This window comes from Mus musculus, chromosome 3 (assembly GCF_000001635.26).
Source record: "Mus musculus strain C57BL/6J chromosome 3, GRCm38.p6 C57BL/6J".
NCBI lineage: Eukaryota > Metazoa > Chordata > Mammalia > Rodentia > Muridae > Mus > Mus musculus.
Window position 1 is genome coordinate 107,024,868 of NC_000069.6, and position 13,625 is coordinate 107,038,492.

General features: G+C 43.8%; 1 protein-coding gene across 1 annotated transcript; it reads left to right on the forward strand.

The window, feature by feature from the left end:
• Window positions 1-11,294: 11,294 nt before the first annotated feature.
• Window positions 11,295-13,262, forward strand: Kcna3 (potassium voltage-gated channel, shaker-related subfamily, member 3). The gene has a single exon (NM_008418.2). The coding sequence runs from the start codon at window positions 11,556-11,558 to the stop codon at window positions 13,140-13,142; it is 1,587 nt and encodes a 528-aa protein (NP_032444.2). The 5' UTR covers window positions 11,295-11,555; the 3' UTR covers window positions 13,143-13,262.
• Window positions 13,263-13,625: the final 363 nt, after the last annotated feature.

Here is a 13,625-nt window from a genome sequence, read left to right on the forward strand (position 1 = left end):
TCCACTTCATAACACATTTCCCATTTCCCCTTTATAACACTATCCTCCTCTCTAGAGCTTCCTCTGCTCCCTGCCCTGTGGTCTGTTTTCACTTTGTTGATTTCTACAGTTATTCCTGGTTATATATTCACATCTAAAGACTCAGAACTAGGATCCACAGGTGAAAGAAAATCTGAAGTATTTGTCTTTCTAGTCTGGATTACCTCACTCAACATATATTGTAGTTACATCATTTTACCTGCAAATTTTATGGTTTTATTTTTTTCTATAATGTGTATGTTATTGTGCCACAATCCTTTTTTTGTTTATTTTTTATTTTTATTTATTAGATATTTTCTTTATTTACATTTCAAATGTTATCTCGAAAGTTCCTTGTACCCTCCCCCCACCCAGTTCCCCTACCCACCCACCGGCCAGCTCCCCTATCCACCCACTACCACTTCTTGGCCCTGGCAGTCCCCTGTACTGGGGCATATAAAGTTTGCAAGACCAAGGGGCCTCTCTTCTCTATGATGGCCAACTAGTCCATCTTCTGCTATGTATGCAGCTAGAGACACGAGCTCTCAGGGTACTAGTTAGTTCATATTGGTGTTCCACCTATAGGGTTGCAGACCCTTTGGGTACTTTCTCTAGCTCCTCCATTGGGGGCCCTGTGTTCCATCTTATAGATGACTGTGAGCACCCACTTCTGTATTTGCCAGGCACTGGCATAGCCTCATACAAGACAGCTATAACAGGGTCCTTTCAGCGAAATCTTGCTGGCATATGTAATAGTGTCTGCGTTTGGTGGCTGATTATGGGATGGGTCCCCGGGTGGGGTAGTCTCTGGATGGTCCATCCTTTCGTCTTAGCTCCAAACTTTGTCTCTGTAACTCCTTCTATAGGTATTTTGTTCCTTATTCTAAGGAGGAATGAAGTAGCCACACATTGGTCTTCCTTCTTCTTGGTTGTCTTGTGTTTTGCAAATTACATCTTGGGTATTCTAAGTTTCTGGGCTAATATCCACTTATCAGTGAGTGCATATCAAGTGAGTTATTTTGTGATTAGGTTACCTCACTCAGGATGATATCCTCCAGATCCATCCATTTGCCCAAGAATTTCATAAATTCATTGTTTTTAATAGCTGAGTAGTACTCCATTGTGTAAATGTACCACATTTTCTGTATCCATTCCTCTGTTGAGGGGCATCTGGGTTCTTTCCAGCTTCTGGCTATTATAAATAACGCTGTTATGAACATAGTGGAGCATGTGTCCTTCTTACCAGTTGGGGCATCTTCTGGATATATGCCCAGGAGAGGTATTGCTGGATCTTCCAGTAGTACTATGTCCAATTTTCTGAGGAACCGCCAGACTGACTTCCAGGGTGATTGTACAAGCTTGCAATCCCACCAGCAATGCAGGAGTGTTCCTCTTTCTCCACATCCTAGCCAGCATCTGCTGTCACCTGAATTTTTGATCTTAGCCATTCTGACTGGTGTGAGGTGGAATCTCAGGGTTGTTTTGATTTGCATTTCCCTGATGATTAAGGATGTTGAACATTTTTTCAGGTGCTTCTCAGCCATTCGGTATTCCTCAGGTGAGAATTCTTTGTTTAGCTCTGTACCCCATTTTTAATGGGGTTATTTGAATTTCTGGAGTCCAGCTTCTTGTATACAATATATTTGTATATATTGTGCCACATTTTCACTATCCACTCATCAGCTGAGTACATTTAAGTCATTTCCATATCCTAGCTATTGAGAATAGAGCAGCAATGATCATGACTGTACAAATATCAAGTCCTATGCAGGGATTGCTGTCAAGGATTGGTTTAGCTAGATTGTATGGAAGATCTTTCTCCACAGTAATTTCCATGGTGCCTGTATGAGTTTGCAATCCCACCAACATTACGTGAGGGTTCCCTTTTTTATAACCCCCACAAGCATTGGCTATCAATTGTTTTCATTATCTTAACCATCTCAAGCTGCTTTTAATTTGCATTTCTCTATTTGCTAAGGATACTGACACTTTTAAAGATATCTCTTAACCATTTTTACTTCTTTTTTTGAGAACTCTCTGTTTAGATCTCTAGCCTTTTTTAAAACTGGGTCATTACTTTTTTGACTTTGTTTTTTATATATTCTGGATATTAATCCTCTATCAGATAGATACATATTGGCAAAAAAAAATACCCTCACCTAATCTATGGGCTTCCTCTTCATTGGTTGATTGTTTTACTATATATAAGCTTTTTAATTTTATGAAGACCTATTTGTTAATTGTTGGCCTTAATTCCTGAGTGAGGGAAGTCCTGTGCAGTCCTTTCCTGTACTTATATCTTGAAGAGTATGATTCTGTTTTCATACAGAAGTTCCAGGATTTCAAGCTTTGCACTGAGGCCTGGAATCCATTTGGAGTTGATTTTTGTACAAGCTGTAAATATGAATCTAATTCATCCTACTGCACGTAGGCATCCTGTTTCTCCAGCTCCCATTATTGACCACATTTTTGTCTTCGTTCTCTTCCCAGTCATACCTTAACTATACATTAGCATAGCACAATTAAGATTTTGTTTTGATTGGCTTTGGGGCTTTGTTTTGTTATGTTTTGAAGTACTGGGAATTGAATCAAGGCCCTCACATATGCAATCAAGTGCTCTACCATTAAATTATATCCCAGGCCTTTATTCAAAGTCTCTCTCTGTTTTTTTAGACAGCATCTCCTTAAGTTGCCTAGGCTGGTCTTGAATTTGTGATCTTACCCACCTTCTCAGAGTGCTGGAATTACAAGAGTTTACCACCACATCTTGCTGGGACTTATGACACACTTCATGTACTCTGCCTGCTGATAAAATTCCTTATAGCATTGATCTTGTTAAGTATGGGCCATAATGGTTGAGGAAGGAAAAGCTGGCATGCTCATTCCTGCAGAAGGAGCCTGTAGAACCTCCAGAGGAATAGCATTTCATCCTTTAGAGCTTCTCACAATGCTTAGATACAAGAGGATTTGATAGCAGACCTCAGAGGAAGGGATGCCCAGGAAAGTGTATTACTGTATTAGTGCATTGCTGAGAAACCAGAAATGAAAATGACCTTACATGTGGCCAGGGAAGGTAGGCAGGCATAGTGGGCACAGGTATTATAGCAGAAAAGGGAAATAAAGCTGGGGATCATGGAGGAACACATGAATCTTAAAAAGCAAATTGTGGAGTAAGTCAAGTAACTTATCCAATAATTAGAAACTTCGTGTAATGCCCTGACCCTGCCACTAACTAAATTTAGAACCTTGGATATGAGTTACTTAATATACTGAGACCAAAGTCATTCTGCCTGTAAACTGAATATGTCGGGTAAATATAAACAACAAAAATTTACTGCAACAAACATTTTTGAGTGCCTACTAACTGCCAAGTACCAACTTTTGAAGAGGGAATGATGATTATACAGCATGCTTTTTGGTTCATTTTATAAACTATGTTTTATAGACAATGGGGTTAAATAAAAGCAAGAGAGACCTACTGACACTTTGAGAGCCAGAAAGGACAATGGTTCTGTATTTTTCTACCAGAAATGCGAGTGTCCCAGTGTCTATCACCTTTCTATTGTGTTTATGTTGTACAGAGAATATAAACAAGCGAAGTTACAGAAGATCTGTTCGATGTAAGGTGAACAATTGAGTTTTCATATGTATAATCTCATTTAACGCTCATAGCATGTGGCTTAGATATTTGCTTCATATCTTGGGTGGGAAATTGGAACTGAGAGAGGTAAAAGTGATTTCTCAAGGTTACTTTAATCCCGGGTAACTTGAATCCAAGGCTAGACCTCTTCCTGCCACACTACTACATCAGCTTGAAAATGGCATAGTGATAATTTATACAGCTGGTATGTATGTGTCAGTTAATTCATTATATGGCTTGTTTAAATAACTATGCGAGCAATACATCTTGCTATAAACTGGTTCAGTACTTCCAGCTCTGCCTGCCAACCTCCATGATTCAATCATGAGGCATTCTAGAAATCTGTGGGGCTAATAAGGCTACAGAAGGAAGATGAGAATGACGGAATGTGGTGCAAGGGGGATACACTCAGCTAGAGAACAGGTTCCCAAGGAAGGGCCAGCTTCCCATGTCAGAGATTCTCAAGAGGAAGAAGGAAATTTGGATGTTATCTGGGAAGACTTCCTTTTACTCTACTGGGTGATGGGAGGCCATGGGAATGAGCGTGGCAATAGCAATACTGCTAAGTGGATGGTAGAAGCTGTATAGCTCCAGGAGGGCCATCTAGCATAAATAAAGAAGTCATACATTGAAGGGTTCAACTCCTGGGAAGCCTACTAAATGATAAAAAAAGTGAAGAATGAGAGAAAGAAAGAAAGAAAGAAAGAAAGAAAGAAAGAAAGAAAGAAAGAAAGAAAGAAGAGAAAGAAAGGAGGGAGGGAGGGAGGGAGGGAGGGAGGGAGGGAGGGAGGGAAGGAAGGAAGGAAGGAAGGAAGGAAGGAAGAAAGAAAGAAAGAAAGAAAGAAAGAAAGAAAGAAAGAAAGAAAGAAAGAAAGAAAGAAAGAAAGAAAGAAAGAAATCAAGTAAGGCAGATAGAGTTCAAAATAAGGCTTCAATCTCCATAGAGAAAATAAACTAGTAACAAAACCTAGATAGTAGCTCAGCAATGATGTGGTGCAAAGCACAGTAAGAGTTCAAACCCTCCTGAAGTTTTATAGGTGGTGGGGAGTCCACCTCCGACTCTCCAGGTCTAGAGCAACAAGAAAGATTCAAGACCCACAACCAGGGATGGCAGGAAGGAAAGGGTTTTCTAACAATGTCCTACAAGTTTGCTTAGAATGAGCTTTAGAATTGAATGCCCCTAATCTGGAAATGAAGATGTTCAGTGCATAGGCTGCATCTGAGTCTGGTGGGGAAGGAAACTTCATATCATGCTTCTACTTTATGTCAACCATTTTATAAGCAAACAATATTAATTGCATTGTTATCTTGGGTATGGTGAAGTCCCCAAAGGACTGTATTCATTATTTGTCATTATAATAGTTGATATTAATTCATTATAGACTTTTATACACTTTCATTAATGTTATGTCATTGAAAATGCAATAAAATTGTAATGCTATCTTACTGGTCTATTCTTGAATTGCTTTGTCAACACCATTGCAAAACCAATGAAAAGGTAGTAACGGTGTAAGATTAAGTGTAGTTTAATAAATAGGTTTCAGCTTTACAGACTAACAATACAAAAAAAAAAAACCTCAATCAAATTTGCCCTTGACTTTATAATGTTTCAACAGGTTCTCAGAAATGTTTGTAAAAGCTTTTCAATTTCCTGTTAACTTATATTCAATAGTTCACATTAATGTCAGCTCAATCACATGACTAAAATAATTCCTTTCAGCTCTTGAAATAAAGAGCAAATTGCAGCTCATCCAGGGCCTTACAACAGAGTAGTTCACAGGAGACACATGAGGACACAAATTACAGGAATTCTTTAGAAATCTTTAAAACATCCTTTGTCAAATCCATTTGGAGAAAAACCCTGGTGACAGCATTATAGTACTGTTTTTAGTGTTCCCCTTGCCAGAAAAATGTATGCTCAGTGATGCTCTTGAAACCATTCTATTGTCTCTACTCAGTGTTGAGCGTTGAGAAGATTCACATCTGCAAATGAATAATTGCTACATACCAGGAGCCTTCACGGCCTATCTCATCATTAACTGCATCTCATCTATGATTAGAGGTGACTGTGCCTGCTTTTCAATAAATTAGCCAGAATCAGAAAATGCCATGCAGGTGTCCCTGCGCCTGCTTATTTTCTCTCGTGTGCAGAGGCTCATGAAGAATGCAGTGTGCCTACTTAAAATGCTTGGTCTGATACTGTGACCTGGCTTGGCATATTTGCTGACAGGATTTTCATCTTCCCTGAACAGAAATGTTTTTCTAAAAAATCACTCTGCCGTGTGAGAATATAGACTGCTGGGTCATTCTGCGGGACAGACACTCAAGAGCCCTCTTAGCCTCAGTCAGGACACAGATCTGAATCTATTTTTGTAATAACACACAGAGTCTCTTCTTTGAAAAAAAAATCATACAAATTCAGGTGGATCCATTTATCATCTTTTCATTGAAGTTAAGTCCAGTAACTCCTTCATTATAGTCTATCATGTTTGAATTGGTGCTTCATAGTCATTTTTCTGCTGCTGTGCTATTTCAACAGCATTTCTCCTGTAGCAACATAACATGGAGAGTGGAAATATAAATATGAACACACAGACATCTATGGCTTGAGGATGTGGACTTCTCAGTGTGAATGCTGTTTCTATATCTTCCTACCCATGTCTTATCACTATAATACTTGGTGTTATACATGTGCCTCTCTCACCCTGGGCTCAGATTCTCTACCTGTGAAATGGCATAGTAGGAATACTGCCTGCCTTGTAGGACTGTGGCAGGCTGTTATATCTATCTGGTGCCTGCCCATTGTAACAGCTCTCTTCCTGAGTACTTTCTGAAGGGTCATAATGGCTGACAGACAGAGAGTGTAAAGATCTCAAAAGAAGTAGCATGTAAGCATGGATTAGAATATTTCATTCACCAGTAGGATAAAAGCAGGAGTATCCAGCAAACTAGAGCATACGCAGCTAGCATGAGCAGAGGTCTGTGTGTAAGTGATACCTGCTCAGGTCAGCACAGGGTGCAGGGCTGCTGCTAGCATAGGTCAAGAGCAGACGGCATCACAGCAATGCCCAAAACAATGTGATCCACTCTAGGTTTACAAAAAATAACTCTGATACATCCTAGAGAATGAAATACATGAAGGAAACTGAAAATGGGAAGTCTTCTATGAAACCATTCACATAGCCTAAACAGGGCCGTGGTAGTGAAGGGGGGGAGGTGAGGACAGAGTTGACAGGGACTTGGAGGCAACATGAAAGGCTCTTGCTGACAAACTGGACACAGGAGCATTTGAAGGAAGTGGGGATGACTCCGTATCCAGAACTGAGAAAGAAAAACAGGAAGGGAAGCAAGTTGGGGAGGAACGATAATGAGTTGGGTGCTATAAATACTAAGTCTGGGTTTATCTGCAGGAAGAAAATCAAGTCGGGGGGTTGAAGCACATTTCTGGCATTCAGGATAGGCTCATTCAGGGTGGTAGGGAAATGGAAAAGTAGAGAAATGGGAAGAAAGTAGAATTAAAAAAAGAAGAAGAAAACAAAGAACCCTTGCATATCTGCATGGTCTAGCTATTTCCAGAACTGGATGGATGCCAATCCAAAACAACTCTTCTATACTAACAGGCTTGCCCCTGTACGAGCATGCCTATATACTCACCCCTCACCTTTTCTTTCTTCTATTAAGTATACATTAAGCATTCAATACATGCCGAGAACTGTTCAGGATTTGAAAGACACAAACAGTGAAAACTCCTGCCTTTAGAGTTTCTGTCTTTGTGCAAGAGACACTTGTCAATAGGCAAACAACCAAATAATCACAAAACATATCTGCTCAGGATTGAACTTGTCAACAGCCTATCATGGGTAGGCTCTGAAGGTCTTACCATTCTCCAAGGTCATAGCTAGATCCTTAGCTAAGATAATGGTAGCTAGGGGTAGGAGGCTCATGAGGTCTCACTTCTCTCTCCCTGATAATGGTCACTGGGAAAGAAAACTTATTTTCAGTACTTCCACCACTGATGGAGAATCCATAATCTTGTACATAATCTCCCTTTTAAAAAATCACAGAGAGAGAGAGAGAGAAAGAGAGAAGGAGAGAGAGAGAGAGAGAGAGAGAGAGAGAGAGAGAGAGAGAGAGAGAGGGAGAGAGAGAGAGACCCATGAACCTAGAATGGAGACTAGATGGAGGAAGAAGAGAATCTTTTGGGGGTGGGAAGATAGGTTAAGGGGAGTGAGTATGACTTTTAAAATACAATATGAAGTATATAAAATTATAATTAAATCTATTGTTATATATAACTAATACATGTAAATAAAAACACAAAATATAATTTCAGTAAGTTAATCCAAGGAGGAGAGGGAAGCAGATTAACAGAGCACAGATGGAAGAGAGAGGAAAGAGTATTTATTTAAAATCAGGCAGTAGCGGTGAGGGAAGGCATTACTTACTTTTTACATGAAGAAATACTGTTATGGAGCAAGTCATGTGAAAATCTAGAGAAAGAGCATTTGAGGGACAGGGAAGAGAAAGTATGAAGACTGATATAGAAATTAACTTGATATGATTCAGAATCACCATGACCCTGCCTGGCTTCAATGGGCTGAATGGCTACAGGTTATATCCTATGCTATTTCTTTACTTTCCTGTATTGTTAATTAAAAGCATTGAATTCTTGTATTGTTAACTAAAGGCACAGACTTATAGCCTTTCTTCTGAATTCTGTGTAAGTTGAATTCTTAATAACGGACAGGTCTATATATTTAAAGTTAGGAAAGCACAATGCCTAGTATGTGGGTAATTGTTCTTTCTCCATTCTTGTATCTATAAATGTGAGTTAGGATAGTTCCTAATCCTTTCACATCCTCAGATACCCCAGAGCTATTCCCAGATGTTGCTTCCCATCTGGTGAACAAATGCGAAGCTATTTCTATTCCTGCTACGGCAGGTCAGAAGCCAAACCTATACGTAGAGCAAATAGAAAGGCCAAATGCTAAGACTCACTTGCTGCTTGCAAACCTGATGGTTTTACTTCGACTTGAATACTAGGGACTGAAATGCAAAGCAATCCTGCACAGGCTCTGAGAAGCTGTTTGCTTTGCCACAGTTCTACACTTAAACATTATAATAATAATATTATTATTATCTCACAGGGGTGTCATGAGGATTAATGAGACATTATCAAATCACTTTGAGCTACTCCCCTGGGGGTACTAAATAAATGGTATGTGTCCCCCTGAAGTGCCACTTTTGACATTGATTTGTTGCAACTGGTTCTGCTGTCCAACAGGGCTGGAACGCTCCCACCAGCCCGTTTCCTATAGGCGAACAAGTAGCCATCAAAAGGCACTGGTTTTCAGTTCAAATAAATATGAATTGAAAGAGAACAGTCAGCAATCAGAGGCAAATAGGCTGCTCTTTGAAATCCAGTATTTATCAAGTGCTCACGGTGATCAGCATGAGTGTTTCCCAGTGTAATATAATACTGCAAACACTAGATTTGGGACCGATCCAAGATTTTAGGACCAGCCCTGTCACTAACCAGCTATGTGAGCTAAACTGCTAAACTTCTCTAGATCTCAATTCTAAGATAAGGGCTGTCCTAATAAGGCCATCAAGGTCTTCCAGACAAAGCAAATGGATGAAAGCAGTGAGAATAGGCATTCTGAAAGAGAGATACTTTACAGCAGGGAGAAACGTGTGACCATCCATCACGGGACCATCCTCTGCTCTCATCTCCTTTGCCTTTGATTAATATTAATTTCAGTATTAATTCCTGCAAAAGTAAGAATAAATCATCTCCCCAGTCAGACATAGAAGTGCAAGAAACAGTCTTTAAAAATAGGGTCTTTGCCTCTCAGTGAGCTCTCCTTGTGACACTCCGTCTTTCCCAATCTTAGATTTACAAAAATAAATATGTAAATATTCATCAACTGTTCCCCTAATCACTGGTTAAAATAAGAAGCTGACCATTGCACAACAGATTGCTCTGAAACTGTGTATTTAAGAGGGATTTAAATGGTTTCCCAGTTTCTTCATCTGACAATAGACTCCACTCTCTGCAGTGCCCAGCACTCAGATGGTTGTAAAGCGAAACATGAAGGAATGATAAAACAAAAACAAACAAACAAACAAACAAACAAACGAAAACCTGGTGCTTGTTACACCCCCAAATGCTGCTCTAGAAACTTGTAGGGTGATTGGACTGCTGGCTCAGCTCTCCCTCGCTCCCCAGCCCAGGAATCACAATAGGGTCCTGAACTCAAAAGAAGAAATATCTCCCCAGAGCAGACAGAAATAAATACAAAGCATCACTTGTTGCAGAATTCAGTACAACAAACAAATGCTGAGATCCCAGGATTTCCAAGTTGCTAACAACAGAAGTTGGGCAAGCCCTCTTTATCATAGTTTAGTAGTTGGGAGAGGGGGTAAGAAAAACATGACGACAGATCACTCTTACATCAAACTGAATTTTCAGCTAACTTCATGGAATGAGTGAATGTCTAGACAATAGTTCCTCTTTTGCAAACGATTGCAATGATTCAAGGGGGTAACAGAATTTTGTAACTCTGGTACTTATACTTGGGGTAGCTAAATGTCTGGGAACAGAAATTATGTTTAAAGCAACCAGCACAATTTAGAGAAACAGTTTAAGGGAGATAATATTTTCTGTAGGCCCATATCAAGCAAGAGAGGCACAATCTGCAAAATGAAGGCTTTCCCACATTAACAGCTAAAATACACTTTCTCGAGTTCCCTACTGCAAGGGCAGGTATCATTGTGTTAATTAAACGCTAGGTATTGGGCCTGTTCGTCACACAGTAAGGTGTGGTGAATTTTCTTTACCATTCCCTCTTATTTTTTTCCACTGCCCTCACTAATCCCAACCAGAAACTTGCCCCTGATTCTGCCCGCACTGAGCTAACCATTATAAAAATGAGGTCTCCAGATGCCTTTAAGGACCCTCTTTTTAGACTGCTGGGAAGACTTGAGACCCCATGTTACCCATTAACCCATTGCTTCCTGTCCAAAAATATCGTTTACTGCACCAACACCCAGGTTTTAGCATTATTCTACCCCTCTAAATCCGGATGCTGGCCCCAGACTATCCTATCCTGCACTAGCCCAGACAACCTAGCCTGCAGCCCCTCCTCCCAAGACATTCAGGGTCTGGATGCCTGGATGCCTCCTTTGCTTGGGACTTTTTGTTACCTACTCTAGTGGAACTTGCCCTTCTTGGCAAAGTGTCAAGGGCCAGGAGGCCTCCCTTCGAGGGATGAGGTGTGGTCCTTGCGTGGGTATAACAGCCCTGAGATTAGGTCTCGACCACGCGCGGGAAGGGAACGCGCGCTGACCAGGAGCGAGCAAGCAGAGCCCAGGAACGAGGTCAGGCGGCCGGGTTCCTCCAAGGCCAGCGTGGCTGGGTAGGGGTTCCGCGGAGTCTGGGGAGTGGGGTGCAAGTTGGCGGCGATCCAGTGACAAAGAAGGTCGAGGAACAAGGGTGGCAAGCGGGAAGCGGAGCGCGCGCGCGCGGTGGGCGGGAAACCCGGGGGCGGTGGCAGAGAGGCGGGCGCGCGCCCCGCGGGGAGGGGTGCGGAGGAGGGAGGAGGAGGCGTCTGGACCGTGCAGCCCCGCGGGCCGCGCCAGCCCAGACAGAGCCTCGCGGCAGCCGCAGCAACAGGCGGCGGGGCCGGGCTCGTAGGGCAGAGGCGGCGGTGGGGCGGGGAGCTCCAGGAGGAGCGACTCGGGCCGGCAGCCGCCAGCAGGGAAGGAAAGCACCGCCGCCTCCCGCGCTCGACCGCCGCAGCCCTCCACCCATCACCGCGCCCACCCTGCACCGGACCCCGCAGGAGGCGGCGCGCGCATCCTGCAGAGCCCCGGCCACGCCGAGCTGCCGCCAGACATGACCGTGGTGCCCGGGGACCACCTGCTGGAGCCAGAGGCGGCGGGAGGCGGTGGCGGGGACCCGCCTCAGGGAGGCTGTGGCAGTGGCGGCGGCGGTGGCGGCTGCGACCGCTACGAGCCACTGCCACCCGCGCTGCCCGCCGCGGGCGAGCAAGATTGCTGCGGCGAGCGTGTGGTCATCAACATCTCTGGGCTGCGCTTCGAGACGCAGCTCAAGACCCTCTGCCAGTTCCCCGAGACACTGCTGGGCGACCCCAAGCGGCGCATGCGGTACTTTGACCCACTCCGCAATGAGTACTTCTTCGACCGCAACCGACCCAGCTTCGACGCCATCCTCTACTACTACCAGTCCGGGGGCCGCATTCGCCGGCCGGTCAACGTGCCCATCGACATCTTCTCCGAGGAGATCCGCTTTTACCAGCTGGGTGAGGAGGCCATGGAAAAGTTCCGTGAGGATGAGGGCTTCCTGCGGGAGGAGGAGCGACCCCTGCCCCGCCGTGACTTCCAGCGCCAGGTGTGGCTGCTCTTCGAATATCCGGAGAGCTCCGGGCCGGCCCGGGGCATTGCCATTGTGTCAGTGCTGGTCATTCTCATCTCCATTGTCATCTTCTGCTTGGAGACGCTTCCCGAGTTTCGCGATGAGAAAGACTATCCCGCCTCCCCGTCGCAGGACGTGTTTGAGGCTGCCAACAACAGCACGTCGGGGGCCCCTTCTGGAGCCTCCAGCTTCTCGGACCCCTTCTTCGTGGTGGAGACCTTGTGCATCATCTGGTTCTCCTTTGAGCTTCTGGTGCGGTTCTTTGCTTGCCCCAGTAAAGCCACCTTCTCCAGAAATATCATGAACTTGATAGACATTGTGGCCATCATTCCTTATTTTATCACTCTGGGCACTGAGCTGGCTGAACGACAAGGTAATGGGCAGCAGGCCATGTCGCTGGCCATCCTGAGAGTCATCCGCCTAGTAAGGGTTTTCCGCATCTTCAAGCTCTCCCGCCATTCTAAGGGGCTGCAGATCCTAGGACAGACGCTGAAGGCTTCCATGCGGGAGCTGGGGCTGCTCATATTCTTCCTCTTCATTGGGGTCATCCTTTTCTCCAGTGCAGTCTACTTTGCTGAGGCAGACGACCCTTCTTCGGGTTTTAACAGTATCCCGGATGCCTTCTGGTGGGCAGTAGTAACCATGACAACTGTTGGTTATGGTGATATGCACCCAGTGACCATAGGAGGCAAGATTGTGGGCTCTCTTTGTGCCATCGCAGGTGTCTTGACCATTGCATTGCCAGTTCCTGTGATTGTTTCCAACTTCAACTACTTCTACCACCGGGAGACAGAAGGGGAAGAGCAAGCCCAGTACATGCACGTGGGCAGTTGCCAGCACCTCTCCTCTTCAGCCGAGGAGCTCCGAAAAGCCCGGAGTAACTCCACTCTGAGTAAGTCGGAGTATATGGTGATCGAAGAGGGGGGTATGAACCACAGCGCCTTCCCGCAGACCCCCTTCAAAACGGGCAACTCCACAGCCACTTGCACCACGAACAATAACCCCAACTCCTGTGTCAACATCAAGAAGATATTCACTGATGTCTAATATATGATACGGTTGCCAATTCTGTGCCCAGTATTGTGTGGAACATGCCCCCTTGGTCTGTGTATGCCCTTGATTTATACATTTCCAGACCACTCATCAAGGAAAGTACAAGAAGTGAGGAAGCACACTTCATTCTCCCTATTGCTTCATACTGAAACAGGTGCCTGTTTTTGCAAGTGGGCTGCATTCTCTCAGCTCTTTTTTTCTCTCTCTCCCTGTCTCTTAATTTTGTGACCAACAAACTTACATTAAGCGTGGTTTTTTTGTGTGAGCCCTACAGCCACATCCTGAGAGGAAGTGAAACTATAGAGTCAGAGTAACTGTTTAACCTCAAAATCAAAAGATAGTTGTTTCTTTACTAAGTAAAGGAGGCGGAACCTAAATGAAGCTCCTGACTGGTGGACTTTTCAATATTATTTCCGGACTAGTTATTGTAACTACCTAACCTCTGGATATGTGGGTGGAAAGTCTAACTAGAGCGTT

What these genes read in the sequence shown, in the direction of transcription:
- Kcna3 (NM_008418.2), top strand. Translation starts at nt 11,556, where the DNA reads ATGACCGTGGTGCCCGGGGACCACCTGCTGGAGCCAGAGGCGGCGGGA.